The sequence below is a fragment of the Copidosoma floridanum genome, unplaced genomic scaffold (genome assembly GCF_036245765.1).
Source record: "Copidosoma floridanum isolate Cflo_tuat_1 unplaced genomic scaffold, Cflo_Japanese_pri ptg000007l, whole genome shotgun sequence".
In the NCBI taxonomy this organism is placed as follows: Eukaryota; Metazoa; Arthropoda; class Insecta; order Hymenoptera; family Encyrtidae; genus Copidosoma; species Copidosoma floridanum.
Window position 1 is genome coordinate 10,685,855 of NW_028321884.1, and position 19,196 is coordinate 10,705,050.

General features: G+C 36.9%; 1 protein-coding gene across 3 annotated transcripts; it reads left to right on the forward strand.

The window, feature by feature from the left end:
• The first annotated feature begins 515 nt into the window (after positions 1 to 515).
• Sans (SAM_USH1G_HARP domain-containing protein Sans) lies at positions 516 to 17,576 on the forward strand. 3 transcript variants are annotated; one of them, XM_089588484.1, is made up of 9 exons: positions 516 to 816; positions 8,842 to 8,985; positions 11,927 to 12,199; positions 13,787 to 14,057; positions 14,431 to 14,553; positions 14,605 to 14,880; positions 15,770 to 15,888; positions 16,009 to 16,112; positions 16,801 to 17,576. In XM_089588484.1, the coding sequence occupies exons 1-9, from the start codon at positions 794 to 796 to the stop codon at positions 17,046 to 17,048; spliced, it is 1,581 nt and encodes a 526-aa protein (XP_089444610.1). In that variant the 5' UTR covers positions 516 to 793; the 3' UTR covers positions 17,049 to 17,576. The 3 variants fall into 3 exon arrangements, with proteins under 3 accessions (XP_089444610.1, XP_089444611.1, XP_014207986.2); XM_089588485.1 differs by having other exon boundaries at positions 14,431 to 14,518; positions 14,627 to 14,880; positions 16,012 to 16,112; XM_014352500.2 differs by having other exon boundaries at positions 14,431 to 14,880; positions 15,770 to 16,112.
• Positions 17,577 to 19,196: the final 1,620 nt, after the last annotated feature.

Consider the following 19,196-nt stretch of genomic DNA (forward strand, 5'->3'; position numbering starts at 1 on the left):
AACTGTTGTAAAATTGTGAATTACTGTATAATATGTGCATGCTGATTGTCGTGGCATATCAATAATAAGGAAATAAACGAAAACAAGAGCAGCGAACCGATTTTCTCAATCTCCCCTCCGGAACCTTTTAATATTACATAATTATTCACTATAAAATAGTATATAAACGCTGAAACTCGACCGATAAAGCAGCCCAGAGGCCACCTGGTCACGGCAGCAGCAACACCCAGCAGGTGAGAGGAACCGATCGGCAATGTACACACAAGATGCGTATACGTATGTGCACGGCGTGTATACTATTTTTTTTAATGCACTGCGACGACGACGAAGAGAAAGGGGAGTCGGCGGCTTATCGAGCAACTCTCCTGCCCTGGCCGGTATGCCGATCGCTGTAATAACGACGCGCCAGTGCTCTGCCGGACTCCATAGCGTGGAGAACCGATCGGCCAGTTTGTCCGCTGCGAGTGGGTGTCCCGTATTCAATTTTTTTTTTTTTTTCATCGCGCGAAATTTTTACAGTATATACGCCCTTTTACGTAAGGTTGTATATTGGGTGTGTGAAAGTTGTTTTTGGGCAGAGTGTGTTGTTTGTACGTGTGCGAGTGCTGGGCAATTCGTCGCAGATGATCGGTGGGAGAGACAAAAAATCGGTAGTGACCGGAAAAGAGCAGAGTCGTTCTGCCAGTCGGGTTTTTTCCTCGTTGTGAGTTCCGAGAGCTGGTGCGCCAAGTTGACTGGAAAGTGGCCGATGCAAGTGACCGGTGGCGAGCCCTGAGAGGAGATTAGAGGAAAGATGTCGTCCGAACGGTTTCACAAGTGAGTGACCCTTACCGATTTTCTGTGCTCCGGTTTATTTCTTTTTTTCCTTTTTTTTTTAGCTTTCGATGAATCGGGGACGGGTTAAGTTTGCGTTTTGCTAGTGTTGGAGGAGCATGATTTTTTTAATGTGAAGCATACTGATATTTTGAGGTTGAAATGGACGAATGTATAAAAAAGTTTTGTTGTGTGACTTTTTCTTTTTTTCGGTAGCATGAAAAGATGTATTTGTTAGTTGTCTTTCTTCAATTGAATGTCTTTATGATGGGTTTGGATGAGAGACCTGTTTATGGATACGATCTTGCTATGAAGACTTGGATAGCGTTATTTTTTTAATGCCCTGCATAATAACTTTTTCCTGAAATGCAATGCACTAATTATGCTGAAATTCGATCGAAATTATTGCATTGTATTTTAGGGGGAAAAAACAACTTTATTTAAAAGTAAGTTAAAATCTTATAAAAATTAGTGCCATAGTCTTCTTTTATCAATATTAAAATATTTCGGTACCACCCAAATACGTGCATAAGAGATTTAACTGTTAATTTTTTTCTTAATTTATAATCATACAACAATTAAAGCTTCAATATCTATAAAGATCCGAGCCATCATAAAATAATTAAAAATTTTATTCATTCACATAACTAAGCATGTCGAATGTGGTTGAATTCCAATCGCGATTGAGCGGCGTTGATAAAAATTTTAAGTACTCTACTTCCGATTTTCCGAGCCGATACGAGAAAACTGCCCATTTCGATCAACGATGACCACCACTAGATAAATCTTTACGGCCTGAAGAGATATCGTAGTACGAGGTTTTTCCAGAGTTTATCGCCTTTAAATAAGCTTTTTTCACGCGCGCGCACGCATTCGCAATCCGAGAAAATACTCCGCTTATCTTAACGCGAATGATGGTCACGAGATAAAAAAAAAAAAAAAGTAATATAGTTGAGCATCCACGCGACACTTCCAGCTGAGATAATTGTTATGTGCTCGATAATCTTTACATGGGTTCAAAGGAATATAATTCAAGGTATCTTGTCATTATGTATACCTCTTACATTACCTTAATGCGCAATTTTGTTAACCGAATCTGTGTGTGGCGTAGTTCAGACGGTAGAGTACAGTCGAACTCATGATTATTATTACCTCCTCACCTAGAGTTCCATAAACCTGTACATCTTCATAATACATCAGAGAGGTTTTGGTGCCCAAGTATATGGATAAATTCAAAGAAAAAATTGAATATAACTCACGTTGCCAGATAATCCCAAAAATTACGTTTTTTGTAAAAATTAAAATTCCAAAGAAACATATACTGTTGTATTTTATTAATTTTATTTTTTTGTTGCACTCAGTAAAAATTTACTACTTGCCAAGTTATAAAATGGTCAGTTTTCTTTTGTCATCAATTAAAATTATATTATTCGGAGGTGAAAACATTGTAATAAACTCTTCAAAGATACACCCAACTCGCCAAGATCCCACGCGCGATAATCTATAATTCGCTTTCTGCCACTCAACGGATATTCCGACTCTTGTGCGCTTCGTGAAAAAAAAAAGCGACGCAGCAACGTTTTTCTTGACGCAGCAAGTAAATCGCGAACAATGGCAGGGCAAATCAAGCCTCTTTGCCGTATAGGTTTAAAAAACGGGGCTGGCAGGAGATGCAAATTGGCCGTGAGCTGTTACACAGTGGAAACGAAAGCGCAATTGCAGCAGAGAGGGACCGAGACTTGGACGTTTTTGCCGGAAGCGATAGAAAAAAAAGTCGCTGTAAGGATTTCGTCGAGCTTTTTGCTCGTTATAATACACATTAATACACGTGTCATCTTTCATTGAAAATTAAAAGATAAGAACTGAGCTGGTTACCATGCGACGAGTTTTTCAGTGTATTTTATTCCAGCCTCTTCTGGACCATTACAAATTATACGTGATTGATGGAAGCAGGTAGAGTGAATTGTTTGACGAGATTATTCAAAAATCATTTGCTTTGAATCACACAAAAAATTAAAATCAAATAAGTTAACTGTTTGAATACAATTGAGAGTAATACTATTTTATTTGCTTATACTATAGAAAAATATTTCGACCAAAAAACTTTGATTGAAGTTAAGATGAAATAAAATAATTACACGTAATTTCAAAATTTCCTCTTACATGGTACAAATATTATGTTAAATACACTTTTGTTTACAAAAAATGTTTTTAAATTATTATTTACTAATTTATATGCTGACATTTGAATTAAGACTTTTCGTAAGAAAAATATTTTCATAATCAGTGGCAATGTAAAGGTTGCATATCTAATAATTAGTATGTACATTGGCAAAGGTTGAAAAATAAGCTAAAAAACGTTAACCACATCGTGTTTACTTTTGGTTAGTAGTGAATAATAAATGTGAAAGTAGTCATAATAATTTACATCACACGATGCGCGCTTAGCATAACGAGTAAGTATGAAATATTACTTTAGGTTTAATCAACCTGAGTTTTTTTTTTAATTTAAAACATCTTTTATTTCCATCTTTACAATCCCTTGCAACATAATATTATTGAGTACAAAGTAAATTGTCGAGATAAGCCCGCTACGAATGCCGTAAAATTGTACATCTTAGAGGCTCACAAGCCAAACGGACGAGTAGGTATTACGGACATCTACTCAGGATCACTCGATCTCCGCGGTCGAGCGATTTCAAACAGCTGATCTGTTTTTTATTGAGCAATGTCGTGCAGTTATTTAAGTTGCTGGGACTTCTTCTTGTGGTTAAACGATTCGCACGGTGCAGGGGAATCATTGGAAAAATTATTCCACCATCAAAAATGAAATGGGTAATAAAAGTTACATAGAGACACGTTTGTACAGTGAACGAACGAAGGAAACCGATCGCAGTCAAACATAGCGGGTCGTAAACTTACGAAAGAAAAGCAATACAACTGGAACCCAGTGGGTGGAGGCCCCTTCTAGAGAACGAAGGAGGAGAAACAATAGAAAAATAAGGAAAAAAAAAAGTTTCGGTCGAGAATCGATAATGTCGAATTACCTGGGGAACTGCGAGGGGGAGAGGCGTATATACACATATATTACGCAAGAACCGAACTGCGTTTCGTGCAGGGGTAGGTAACGCTGTTTCGTGTTTTTTTAGGTGAGAACGTACACGCTATGGGTGAAAAAGAAAGTTGCTCGCTCATTTTTGTATGTTAACAACTTTGTGATGGTTTTACGCACAGGTGGTGAAAAAAAAAAAGCTCAAACAGACGTGCAGTAAATTCGTGAACTTTATCGGGTACCGCGAACAAACTGGAAAGATTTACGTAGACGAGAGCTTTTTTTCCATTTCCCTTCGCCAACACACACTCCTGGCTGTTGATGGATTTATGCGATGCACGACTCTGCACGTGAAGCACATCAGACGACGGTAATGGTTGCGCTTTAGGATTTATAGTACAGCATTTGACAGGGAACAACAAAAGTGTTGGAAATTCTGTAAAGTTGTGGAAAACAGTACCTATTGTACTTCGTACAACTGGGTAAATAATATTTATCGGCAATCAATTTTAATCGCGTGGACGCGCGACGATACACTTTTTATTATCCAAGTATACTGCGTCTATTTACGATGACACGTTTAATCGATAGAAGCACACGTGCACGACCGATCATTTTGGATGATTGCCGATTTCATGATAACAGCTGGTTTAATCGTATAATAATTATGATAAACTGCAACAAAAAAAAAATCATTCAATAAATGATAGAGTGCATACGGATAATACTTTTCAACATACTTACTTAATTCGGTCGAAATAACGCATAATCACAAAGTAATCCGCATAATTACGTGTTCGTCCCCCTATCACTTGTGTGTACAGTATATACATGAGCTCTGACTATTAATTTATTTCGAGTCTCTTGAAATGTCGAATGACTTGGGGGGGGGGAAAAAAGTGGGCCATGGGGTTGCATGCACGTGCCATGAATAATTATTAAGCAAGAGGCAAACAGGGGCATGGTATACAAGGTGCACTAAGTGCACACAATACAAAAGGCGCAATATGTGAACTCGAGTGGGAGAGTGAGATAGAGAGAGGGGGAGGTGAACTTTGCTCGTGCATTTCACACATTGTGTGCTCAACATGCAAGTATGGGTGATGCTCAACTAACAAAATAGTAGCTGACTGTCACGAGCTTGACTTTCCATCCATATACGAAGAGAAGACTCTCTCGAGGATTCGTGTTGAGCAAGACTATAACGTATAGTAATTTTGTATGGAGATCAATGACGTTTATTCTATCGTACGTGCGGGTGTGTAATTGATTTTTTTTTATTTTTTAGTCATAAACCCACTGAGTTTTTTTTATTAGTATAGCCTCAAATGAAAATCACAATAATTTAATTCCAACAAAAATTACATTAACACGTACCGTCAGGTGCATTTTGATTTTTTGATCCAAGTAACGTGATAACGATTCGAAAAAGTTGAACTTTTTTTTTTTTTTTTAATTCGCTTAAAAAATGTTATATAACATTGAGTAGAGCTTGAGGTCAACAAAATTTTGTAGGATTATCTTAAAAGTTTTTTTTGGCTCATAAAAGGCAATATAAAATAAAGTGGATAATTCCAACTTTACTTGGACAGCATTAAAAATAATTCGAACGGCTAAATTAATGATTTCCTAAGATATTTTAATTCAATAGCATTGGATTTGGTCGTTTGCGTGTATTGGGGCGATGGCCATGATGACAAGAAAAAGATAATATCAATCAAAATAATACTAATGTTGATGTAAAAATTAAATCTTTCACTTGGTTTTCGAAAATTTCGAGAGGCTGCAGTTTCGCTAATTTCAACTTTGTAAGCAGCTCGAGGGCCCCTCTCGAAACTTCAATTTGCCAGAGAAGGTTAACGAGTGAGAGGAACATCCTTGCCAAAGTTGAAATTACTCCAGTTGTAACTTTGATGCGTTCAAACTAGCCGACGTTTCATGCAAATGAAACTTACTGGATGTACATAGCTATGAGTAAATAAAGTAACAGGCACTGGCGAAAGAATGCATTTTGAAAACACATAATGATGGTTTTTCCAACGCAGAGGTGAGCTCCTCCAACTATTGGAGTTGTACTTTGTTGGGATACAATAGTTGAAGAAAGTGAAAAAAAAAAAAAAAAAATGTACGGAGAAAGAAAGCAAGTATAGTGACAGCTGAAAGGCAGCATACAAATGCGAGGAGCCCTGAAAAGCCGTTCCGTGAAACCAGCTCTGAAAATTGAATCGTTTATCTCGTTACGTGGGAGTAAGTATATATAGAAGGAGGAGGAAAGTCCTGTGAGGAGAGCACACGCGAAGCCAAGGTAATGGGTTGAGGAGGGGATGCTAATTGGAGAAAAGGGGCAATTAAAGCGTAGAAGAGCGTTTCGGGGAAGAGTAGTGTCGTCGAGGAAGAGACGGATGCTCCCGTTTAATTGAGCGTCGATGCTGGGGAGTTGGTAAGAGCTGGTATGTTTCTTTGGTGTTTTGCGTAATGTGCATTGCTGAAAATGCTTGGGGATTTTTTTTTTTTTTGGCTTAAGATATGTAACGTTAGGATATGAGGTGTGACGTATTGAGATTATAGGAGCTCAATGGATTTGAGAGTGGTGGCAGGCTGTAAGGATTATCAAAGTGACCAGTGTGACAAGTTGCTGACACTTGTTTTAATGTTTTCGAATTTGTTTTTTTTTTTTTTTTCATTCCAAAATTATATTTTTTTAACACTAAATATTATTAAAATAGTATTTTTAAATTTGATTTAATATTTTCGTATCTTTTTTACAACTGAAGTCAACATTTTTTACGATATTTCTCTAATAACATTCAACATTAAAATTTAATTTCAATTATAATTTTACTCAACGATTTCAATCACCCAAACTCAAACTGCTGGTATTATTAACATGGAAAGAAGTGGAATTAAATGAAATTGAACAAGACTGATGTGCAAAAAAAATTATTTTTAATAATTTTAAAAATCGAAGGATCAGTTTCATTTCAATTCTACGTAATATTTTTAATTGTAATGATGCTAGAAATTAGCGCACTGAAATTAAAAAGTCTAATGTAGTAACATTGATTCGGATGGATTTTTTTCGGGTGATAAATTTTGATTACATAAAAGAATATATATTGTTTATTAAAAAAATATTGTTTATAAAAAAAATAAAATAAAATAAAAATACTACTGTCGAATCTAACAAAGATCAGCGGACGATATATAGTTTCCTATGCAATTTTTGGCTTGGAATATGTAAGTCTGTGAACTTGAGTGTTTCTTTTTATATAATTAATATACTATAGTTTTTAGATTTTTAGTTGAATAATTATGAAGCAAATAACATTTCTTTTTTACTATTTTTATTTCATTGCTTAGTAAAACTATAATATTATATGAAATCAACATCGAAAAATTACTGCTCTCGCTGTTTAACCTCGACTAAAATTCTGAGAAAAAGTTTCTTTTAATTTCATCAAAACTGTTTTCAAGTTTTATTTAATTCTGTTCCCATTCTGCCATAAAATATTGTCACTTGGAGAACTTTCTTTTGGACAAACAAAAAGCTTCCTCGTGACAAAAAAGGCAACAATTGTAAGAAAAGAGAATTTATGGGCTTTTAAAAAAAGGCATAAATACATTGCATTTTATCATAAAAAGCGAAAATAATTCCAAAACTTAGCGCACCAAATTTAATTTCACATCAAAAAGGGACAAAAAAAAACTCTTCGTACTACAGTGATATCCTCATAACCGACATCACGAAATTCCTCAAAACGAAACAAAACAAAAAAAAAAGAAAAAAAAAAACGAGCAACGTAGCCGAGTAATGTGTTTTTCATCAAATTAAAATCCTTTCGGCGAAACAGCGCGTCCTCCCGCTCAACTTTTCCAGCTCCAAACGTATATACATAAACTCAGCTCGCGTCAACAAAAGCAGCGGGCATAAAAAGAGATAAGGAATTCGAGCGCGAAATAAAGGTCGTGTATACACACACGTACCTGTATTAAAAATAAAAAAAAAGTATCACTCGGAAAATTAAAATTTTCACATGCGGGAAACCGGAGGAGTCGCTTATAGGCGCGCTTATCGAGTGGAAAGTCGAGCGCCTGCAATGTATTTATTCCTGCAGAGCCATAGAAGTGCAAACAATGTGACTCATGGTATTTCGCGAGCGCGCTCCCACAATGACGCGGAGAGGAAAAGTTTTTCGTGGTAAAATCGCGTTATCGCCTTGGCGGTTTTCTCGATTGTCGATCGCACAGACGTTTTTTTTTTTTTCGTGCACGCCGTGAAGTAGAGGCTTTGTCGGTGAAACGCGCACGGGAGTTGTCTTTTCTAGGGCAAATGGCAAATGAAGATCGTTGAATGCGTCTGACGGATTCTTCGAGCAATGGCAGTTGATTTCTCTGCAATTTTTTTTTTGTTTTTTCTCAAATCAATACTTATCTATGTTTTTACACGACGCTTCACTTCATTTTCAATAATACTATACAGTGACATACTTAACATTGAGTCGCATATAGTTACACTGGGGTCTGAGCCACAAAAGGTACAGCAAAGTCACCTTTTGTTTTTTGTTTTTTTTTCACATCTATCCATATTTACCATAGTATTTTTAATAAATATTGTAATAATAATTTTTCTTTAAATTAAAATACAATTTACTATTTAAGCGTGACTATATTTTAATGAATCACAAAAATCACGTACAATTTTAATATTTCGGTATTGATCCTACACCCATATCAGAACTTTACTACAATAATAACATTCATTTGTTAAAATTCTAAATTTCACAATACCAATCAGTTCGTACATTTGTATTCAATTGATGCAAGTACGAGAAAAACACACGAGCACGTATAGGGGCAACAAACTTAAATGTAAAATTTGATTACTTTATCAAAAACCAATATTCTGATGCTGTAAACATTGTTTTCCCTAAGACTGTGTACCATATTGTTTGTAACATATAATAAAAAATTTTCAGGGCAGCAAAAGACAACATACTGGAGATTCTGAAGGAAACTTCGAGAAAAGACTGCAACACCAGAGATGACAGTGGAATGACGCCGACGTTATGGGCAGCTTACGAAGGTCACATAGATGCTTTGAGACTCCTCGTAGCTAGAGGGTAAATAATAACTTTGCCTTTTTTTTTTTTATTCATTTCCTCTACCGGAACATCGAATCGTATGATAATTTTAGTCTTCGGTGGGTTTGAAGTGAAATTTGAAAAAATACTTGTAGGAAATATGTTGCAATTAGTGCGGTAAAGTATAAAATCTGACGTTCGCACTTGAATAAATATTGTCATGAAGTAGCTCTCGCTAACTTTGCAAAACAAATAATATTCTTTTTTGTCGGCCAAGTGATGTTTCTGAAAGATTTTTCTCGATGCAGGATTTTGAAAAAATGACAAACCACTTCGCGTCACGCATAAAATTTAATTATGAAAAATATTGCACCGAACAAATGCGACACACAATGATAAAATTCCTTCGTACGTCGGTGCAGAGGAGAGTTTGGTGCTCTTTTACGATTACAGTGCACGAGAAGTAAATTATCATCTCTGCTTAGCAGTGCACTCCCGAGCAAACGAGGGTAGGGTTTCATTCTGTGAGCTGAGAAATATATATTTTACTAGAAAAACGCAGAGCAGGAAATATGATTGTCGTAATTTTACGTGTACATGCTTTATAACTGCTATCATTTTTTTGTGCTAAAGTATCACTGGAATATCATGTTGTGATGTAAAAAATCCTTTTCTTTTTTTGTTTTATTTAAATGTAAAATAAAATACCAACTACGATACTAGGTAATTTTCAAGCATTACATTAACATACCAAAGTTTAAATTAAATGCTTTCAAAAATTTAGCGTATTTTAAAACTCACTTGAAGGAAAAAAAAAGGATCAGCCAAACTTAACTGGCCTACATTCCCATTTATATAATCCAGCTGTCCCTTCCCGAAAAAAAAAAAAAAAAAAAAAAAAAAAAACCCAACCCCAGCACTGCGAGTATCACAAAAGTAGATCCCAAGTTGGTGGTCAAGCGACAGATGGGCTCGCCAACGGAACCGCCCGCTTACATATGTTGTACCGTGAGGGTGCAACGCGCTGATATGAATGCACGCACTTGTACTTTTAAATATACGTATAATAATAATATATGTGTATCTATATAGTAATGAAAAAAGGCGAGCAAGTCAAAAGAGTGATTCGTCGGAATAATTCATTGTGCTCCGTTTGTGGATCACAAATATCTTATCAACAATTGTCACAGTAGAGGTTGTATGGGTGCTAGGTCTTAGAGTAATATTATATGCGGATCAACAGCATTGCATTCCGAAGAAACGACGCGAACGAGAGAGTAATTGTTGAATGCAGATCTACCGGTGGACACGGATGTGCTCACAACATAAAGAAAATTTTTTTTTCTTTCTCCATGTGTACACAGGGTATCACAAAATTTCAGTTTTATAAAGAATCGATGAAATCGTAAACAATAGATTGTGCAATGGGTGGTCGTGTCATTTTTTTTATTGCCCTCGATCACACGCCTTGGATTTTTTTTTTTTTTTTTTATCATCAAGTGCAAGTGATTAAGTGATTATTCCCCATAATATGCCGTGGTGGGGAACAATAAAAAAGACACTTGATGAAAAAATGTACTCGTAAGACTCGTAAAACCCAATCACGCGAAGCTACCTATTTTAGTGATCTTTACACGAGACGTATCAAATTTTCTCCCCCCCCCCCAAAAAAATATGTTAAAAACACGACCCCCTCCCTTCTCGTGTAAAAATGACCCTGAAATATCCAGCTTGAACGAAAAAAAAAAAAAAAAAAAAAAAAAAAAAAAAAAAAAAAAAAAACCGAGAGCCCCCACGTACCTGCAGACACGCGTAAACGAGGCTCTCCATACGCACGAGTAACCTTCGATACGGGTAGCGAGCACGCGAACCACTTCCTTCCTCGTGTTCCTTCCGCATATCGCTCATTTCCACTGGCTCGTACGCGGACAATAAAACCCTCTGAAAAAGAAAAAATCCCCCCCCCCCAAAAAAAAATCAGTTCATCCAAAGAGCAAAATCAGCAAATAAAAGGAAAGCCCAAACTCCCGAGGTCTTCCATGGAAACACCACCAGTGTATACTCGTTACACTCTGCAGATATAACGAGAGAGACGCCGGATCGGATTAGCATATAACAGCAGCATCGGGCTCGCTGCAACCGCCGTATGGGCTCCTCTTTTATATACCTACACGCATTATGTGTAGCGTGACCGGAAGTTCGGCGAGCTCCGCACACGCGCGCACCTTTTTTAACCAGGATGTTGTACCACCCGTGTATATAATATATGTATATAATGTGTGCTTCAGCTGTATATGTATACATTATTTTCCTCTCGTGGGTGCCGTTTTTGCGACTATCGTCCACCCAAGTTTGCACGTTTTTACGGAGAGACCGACTCTTGGCTCGAGCACAGAGAGGCCACAGATTGTGTGTTCTTTTGTACTTTTGAATTGTTTTGCCCAACGCAGTCTTTATTTTCCAACAAACAAATAAGAAACAATAGTATCAACAATGGCTTCCAATATTTATTTATTTATTCATTTATTGCCTCCTCTCGCGTGAGTGAACGCTGTTGTATATACGAGTATACCTGTCCAATGATAAATTGCAGATAACGTCATGTGCAAATCGATAAGATATACGCGTCTCTAATGGCTATACTTATGTATTTACTTGCGTCAAGTGATTGCAAGCACGTGTCACCTCTTTCATACCGCGAGATGGATAGCGATTGGCAAACATAATATGTGTATCTCTGAGTCAATGTAACTTGTTGCAATGATTTCTATGGATAAACAAGGGACTTACGAATCGTTTACTCGTATACGACAACGGGAGATTGATCGGTAAGCGGGATCGTGAGCTCGTAATAAATTTGAATGTTAAAGTTTGCGGAGTCAATATAACCCGATAACTGGCCAATCCATCCACAAGTTGGCGATAACTTTCGTCACATATACTGTAATAAAAGAAAAAATAATATTAAAAAATTCCCCAGCGGCGAGCCGGACAAGGCCGATTACTTCGGGAACACGGCGCTGCATCTGTCGTCGGCGCGGGGCCACGAGCTCTGTGTGCGCTTCCTTGTCAAGTTCGGCTGCAACATTTGGTCCCTGGACATTGACCGGCACTCCGCTCGTGAATTGGCCGCGATAAACTGCCACGAGCGCATCCTGCAGTTCCTGGACATGGCCCAGGCCGATCAGGAGATCAACAACCGCAAGAAGAGCCGGTTGATGAAGGAGAAGGCGGAGAAGGACGCCGAGAAGAGGTGAGCCGTTGATTTTTATATACGTATACTATGTCCTCTTTGGAGTGTACATGAGGAGTGTTTTGGCCGGGCTGATGGTGAGGAACGATAATTGGTTGGTTGTTTGCGCGCATATACCTGTGTAATTGACACAGAAAATGTGAGACATATTCTATATTCTCCGATTGAGATTCGGGCAGTTGTGTAACTTTCATCGAAAAAGATCTTGGATTCTATACTTTTCTCATTTGACTCGTTTCAAGGTGGGACCGTTAACGCGTTCACAACCCGTGTTAACAAAAAGCCACATGCGTGTACTTCAAGGATATGCGTGAAATTTGTTCTGCAGAAATGTATGACATTTTAATTTAAAATATTTAATAAAATGTACGAAAATGCTTTTTTTTAAAAAAACGTGAATTTTTAATTTGTAAAAGATTTTTTTTCTGATTTTTGTAGCCTGACTGACATTAGTGGATTTTGTTCAATCGGAAAATCTCAAAGTTTCAGTACTTAACGAGTATCGGTAAAAATAAACTGTATAGAATTTATGGAGTGGTATGATAATCTAATTTATTTTTTAAAATTTAATTTTATATTATTTCTTTTTTTTTTGTCATTTACAAATAATTACACGCTTTTAGAAATAAACTTACGAAATGGAATAATAATAAAAGGTGATAACTAATCGTCATACATTATCTCGCTTTATTTGTATACTAAAAGCTTAGCTATACGCACATCGTCTTCGCAGATCTCCAAAAAAATCTCGACCTCTCAGTCTTTATGACGTCCCAAAGGCAACAATATCCATCACATCGAGAAATAAAACGGAAAAATTGATGAAATTATAATCCAGAGCAGTGAAGCCAGAAACACAGTGTGAAAAAAAGCATACCACTCACCTTTCACGTTGAATTTCAACAATGTACGACTGTGGCGATGAAAAACAAAAGTATACGGGCTCACAAAGAAGTACACGTCATGCGCGCTTTTTTTCCCTACTTTTTCACCAAACGAGAGCGAAAGCAAAAGTCGGTAAATTTTGTTTCGTCGACGAATACATACATACATGTAACGAACAACGGTGATTTTTAGGTAGCGAGAAGCTTTTTTTTCATTGCTCAATAAGTTTTTACAAGCACTGCTAATTGGATGAAAAAAAAAAAAAAAAAATTAGAGCTAACGGTAAGCGCGTGCAGTGGAATTAAAAATTTGAACGAGGACTATAGCGTGTGCGTGCAGATGATTAATTTATGGATGGTGCATGTGGAGCAACAAGTACAACCGAGAATTGAGCGAAAAAGCGGGGGAAGTCTTATATTTGTGGTCGACTTAATGCGCGCAAACACCATTAAGAGATTTATTTCGCTATGTGTTACTTTTGCGAGCGAATGCAAACTCCCAAAGTCGATAAAAAAAAAAAAAAAAAAAAAAAAAAAAGATTTCCAAAGACATTCGATACACAACTTTTAAGGTTCGAAAGTCCTTGGGAAGTCTTGAAATTTTAACCCGCAGATCTACATTGGCACTACATAATATACCGAGCAAGCTTCGAATCCTTTCGCCCCATGACTTTCATTATAAAACATACGCATCGGTTTCCAGATTAAAGGACTACGTGAAGCGGCAGAAGGTGATAGAATCGCGGGTGGAAAAGGAGCAGAAGAAACTGTTGAAGGCGCGCCTCGGGGAGAACAACGGCGATCCGCAGGGCTTTGCGAGGCCGGGATCGGTGGCCTGCACCTTCAAGGGCAGGACGAAGCCCCCGCCGACTTACAGCGATATCGTTGGCACGGCTACCACGAGGCGGCCCATTGGCGCTGTTGGGAAGAAGGCGCTGGCTAGGAGGGCCGTCGATGATTTCAAGGTCGTCGAGGTGAGATTTCTGTTTTTCCTTTTTATTTGCATTCTTCGCGTCGAGAAGGCTGTACGTGTATCTATACCTGTATACACATGAGCATGCGATGGTACTGATGATAGGTGCTCGTAGTTCCCTCCAACTTTTTCTCTTGGTCGTGCTTTTCGGTGGATACCTGTGATGGGTGAAAAGAACGATTGGGGTCTATTTAAGATCTTACATTTATAAAAGAGTTTTCCTGCATTCATAGATTTCCCAAATAAGTAAATGACACTGTTTGGGAGGCACGTTTGTTTTTTTTTTTTTTTTTTTATACACGTACAACTCTTAAAGTATCTCTTTTGCTCGAAACAACCGCTTTAATTCCGAAACCACAAACTCTCGAGCCCAGATCGAAGTGGACGGGAAGAAATCGGTGCGCAGCCTGCAAGGCCTACGCCGCGACAACGAAGTTATGTACGTGGGGGCGTACAACAACAGTCACGCGGGCACGATGCTCAACTCGAGCCGCTCGGTGTTCCAGAGCAGCCAAAACCTTAATCGGCCTGTGCACCACCAGCAACAGCAGCCTCAGAGCGAAAACCAAGCCCAACAGATACTCAGACGGGGCAAGATCTCGGACGTGTGGGGCACGTTGAACAGGGCCCGCAGTACCCCGGACCTGTTGGGCGATCGGTGTTTGGAGGAGGAGGAGGACGAGGAGGACGAGGAAAACGACGAGCGCTCGAGCGTGGTCGAATGGGGCTTGAATCACTGCACCAGGGGCACGCCGATGCAGCTGCAAGAACCAGCGAGCATATTCAACCGACCGGGCTTTGGATCGGTTGCCTTTAGGCGATCGGTAAGTTTTCTTTCATCCGTACAATACGAAGGTACAGCTCGTGGAGAATAACGGAGGACACTCGCGTGCATTGTTCGCTGTTTGGCTTACAATGGCCTTTTTATCGCGGATCGATCGCGCGGAAGGGGACGATTTTCGGTATACCTACACTCGCGAAGGCAAGCCAGCAGTTTCGTCGTAAAGACGGATAATTTCGAGCGATTAGAGGAAATTCACTTCACTCGCAATTATCGAGCAAAGTGCTGTGGCTGTGGTTTTCTGTAGGGCAAATCTGTGCTAGTTCGCGAAGTCGCTGAACGGCTAAAGTGCTAAGGGCTGTAGTGATATACTCTATTTTTACCGATCATGAAGCTATAGTGACGAAACTATAATGGTTCAATAACGGGATTATTGATAACTATACGTGCAATCAAATCTGACGAGGAATAGTTACAAAGCCAAGGACATCCGATTGTCTACAACGAATAGAACAATTTCAAGGTTCCTCTACATTTTTTTTTTTTTTTTTCAACTCTTCTTTCTCGTACGTTACAATCACCTCGATCCAAAGGCGCGTCTCCGAGAAAAAAAAAATAATAGTCTTCGGAGAAGGTCCGTGAATCATTCGAAAAGAGAAAACGAAAGGAGCTCGTCTATGTACGCTCCAAAGGATGATTGGATGGTGATGAGTGTAGTCGCTGTGTGCAATACAAATGATATACATTTATCGGGTATTTGTATCGGCTCGGAGGTGGAGCGCGTTTTGTTACGGCTCTGATATATATTATTCTCAACGATTTAATGGTGAATGTGTACCCAAGATGATACAATAAAAATATAAATAAAATATAATATTGCAAAATAATTTTTTTTTAAACCACAGTATAATATGTTCTCCTAACTTTGGTAGATCGCGGCTACGCTGGACAATTTGCCGGTGACCCAAGTGGAGGTCCACCGCCAACCGAACGGTGAGCACCTCTATCCGAATGGTTTGACGAACGGCGAGAATTTGCACAAAAATGGCTTGTCTAATAATAACAACAATGGAAATATCATGAACAACAACAACAATAACAACAACAACGGTATGAGCAACAAACACAACAATATCAACTACAGCCACAGTCACAGTAACGGTAGCAGTAGTAGCAACGGCTGCGGTGGCGGTCACAACAACGAGGAGATCAGCATAGGAAGCGCCGGAAGCTTGGCCCGCAGGCAGAGCATGTGGGACGATGACTTGCTTTCCGGTGCGTATGTCGCCCTTCACTTTTTTTTCCCCTTTTCTTTTTTTTTTTTTTTAATTGCAAAGCACCTGGTGTATTTTGCTGTGAGCTAGAAAAATTAATACCATCGGACACATTTTTTCCCTTTCCTCGTTGTGCGCGTGCGGGTTCATCGGCGCGTTGCTGATGGGGGCTTTCGACTGCTGTTGTTAAGTGCTTTCTATTGTACAGGCAAGAAAAAAATCTATTGTCCCTGGTTCGCTTGTACTAATTTTTCTCTTTCGCTCGCGCAATCGATGATTCAACAATAAGCTGGTTACCTGTATTTTTACAGGATCCTTCGGTGAGCTTTTTCGTTTTATTTTCATTGCATTTGACGGTGTTTCGTGATGTTTGTTGTATTTATTTTATATTGATTTGTCTTTTTTTGTCATTCAGAATAAATTCTGTGATTCCAAAAAAAAAAAATTCCCTTAATTTATTTATAATTACATCCGTTATTGTAGAAAGAAAAAAAGCTTTTGTGTGAGTGTTGCATTCGTATAAATGATTAAATATTTTTCATTGATTCATTTATTTATATTATTTGAAGAAAAAAATTTTTTTTTAAATAATTTTAATACTTTGATAACTCCTCGTATACTAAGAATACAATTAACGCGTTAAACATGCACGTACATCTCGATGGTTAATTTTCGTAAAAATCATGTAGAGGAGGACGAGACGGACGAGGAGTGGACGCCACTGCAGCGATTTCTCGTGGCCAACAACCTGTCCTCTATCCACGCGATCCTGGAGTCCGAACAGATAGACCTCGAAGCCTTGATGCTCCTCACGGAATCCGACGTGGCAGCTCTCAAACTTCCTCTGGGCCCAAGACGGAAACTCCTACACGCGATTGCCAGTCGAAAAAAGGCGCTCGAGACGCAAGAGACCGTCATTAAAGACATTAAATTATGAGACATAGGTCAAAGGGATCTGGTGATCAGGATCAAAGTCGGGAACAAGGGTAATGACGAAAATAATAACAACGACAAAAAGTTGACGAAGATTGAGAAGTTAAAAGTTGAGAGGATCGTGTGTGGGATCAAGAGGAGCGCGGTGGATTTTATATTTCCTCGTAATGCGTGACTGTGGCTTTTTTGCGCAACTTTGAGTATTTTTCTTTTTTTGTGTATTAATTTTAAGCGTAGATTGTACTTTAAATGAATAAAAAATGTGATACGCGCTTTTTTAATGATTTTTGGAGACATTTTGTACGTACTTACTGCAGCGAAATTGTGTATTAACTTTACAGACTGAAATTTTTGAAATGTACGATGATTTATTGTGTTAAATTAATTCGATGATGCTGATATTTTTTTTGTCAGTCTGTTATTGTGTTATGATTTAGTAGTTTCATATGATGACATTGAACAAACAATTTCACATTAGACCTGTAACTTTAATAAATAACGTTATTTTTAATAAATAAAATGAAGAATGTAAATAAACCTTTACTATTTGAATAAACTTTACTAAAAAGTATTGTTGTTGCACTGAACATTTTTTTTCTTCATTGAAATATTTTTTCTCTACCAAAACTCGATATAATTATTTTAATGGTATAGGTATTAAAAAAAATGTTTTTCTGTTTTTCAAAAATATTTATTTATTTACACATAAACTTCCTATGTTAACTAAAAATCATACATTGTATAAATTTATACAATTTACACCGCTAAATCGATGTAATGGATGAACATTGATCTCGTGGAAAATATTACTTTTGATAATATACTTAAATCGGGGTGTAAGAGATTCTTCTTCTACATATTTTTATTTAACGAATCACTTAAAATTTTAAGTATACAAAAAAATGTGTTCAGTTAGCTCAGAAAATTAATATTTTCAATGCTGCTGTTTAGATGTGGATTTAATTTTCTAATAAATAGACGAGGCAATTGTCGATCAATTAATTTTTTTTACAATTTGAATAGTATATTTTTTATTATTTCTAAAAAATCTACTTTACAAATTTTTTTAATACATAATGAAACATTTCACATGCAAAAATAGCAGAAAACATTTATTATTTTCGATTTTTATCGTCAATCGCCAAAATTCATATAATTTAAAAAATACGCTAAAAACCTTTTTTTTTCTTGATCTTTTCTTTTGTTTATTTTTGTGTCTTTATTTGGCAACCAAAATACGCTTCTCACAAAAGCGCAGGAATGTTAGTGTGATGTTTGTATTTTAATTTAATTAAATAAATGTCTTTTATGTAAAAATAATTCATAACTAAAACGTTTTCAGTACGTAAATGAAATTCATTACGAAAATATTACGAGATGTTCTAAAAATAATAATTTTAATTAAAGTTATAGATTAAAAAAGTATCTCAACAAATTCAGTCATATCTTTGTTATCATAAATATAAATAATAATTATAAATATGGCAACTTTGATTTTGATTTGTTTACTTAACTCATCATAAAAGGAAAAAATCTTGTTACTTAAAAATAAAAAATAAAATAAATTTCGTAATTCAACCGTTCAATGAATACAATCAATGATATTACATTTTTTTACAAACGATGTTAATATTAATTCATACTAATAATAGACCATTATTATCTAAAACTTTTTTACTTTGACTAACTTTAATTAGCTGCGTAAAACTAGTATTTACAACTGAACAACAACTCTTTGTCCATCTAAATAACTGATTTTGTCACAGTTTTCGAAAAACAACGAAACAAATAGAAACTTAACGAGGGGGGTTTGCACAAAATCCATTAGTAGTTAGAAACTATTTTAATTGTCTCTATCAGCTATTCGCACTTATCTACGTATATGATAAAATAATTTTATATAATTGCTTGCATGGGACTTATTTACCAGAAATATTTACCTTATTTGACTTTCAAATATATTATGCATGTGTTACGATTTTCTAAAGTAATACTGGTACCAAAAAATTATATTTAAAAAATTTATTTTGTTCTTTAAATCACGGGCACAAACATTTTTAAGATACTGCATGCAGTGGTTACCTTTCACCACTGTAAAAAAGAGGCTTTACATAAAAATCATGACATATGATTACGTGAATAGAAACATAGA

What these genes read in the sequence shown, in the direction of transcription:
- Sans (XM_014352500.2), top strand. Translation starts at nt 794, where the DNA reads ATGTCGTCCGAACGGTTTCACAA. An exon ending in TCGTCCGAACGGTTTCACAA is followed by an intron (nt 817 to 8,841) that starts GTGAGTGACCCT and finishes AAAAATTTTCAG; the next exon opens with GGCAGCAAAAGACAACATAC. An exon ending in ATGATTTCAAGGTCGTCGAG is followed by an intron (nt 14,058 to 14,430) that starts GTGAGATTTCTG and finishes TCTCGAGCCCAG; the next exon opens with ATCGAAGTGGACGGGAAGAA.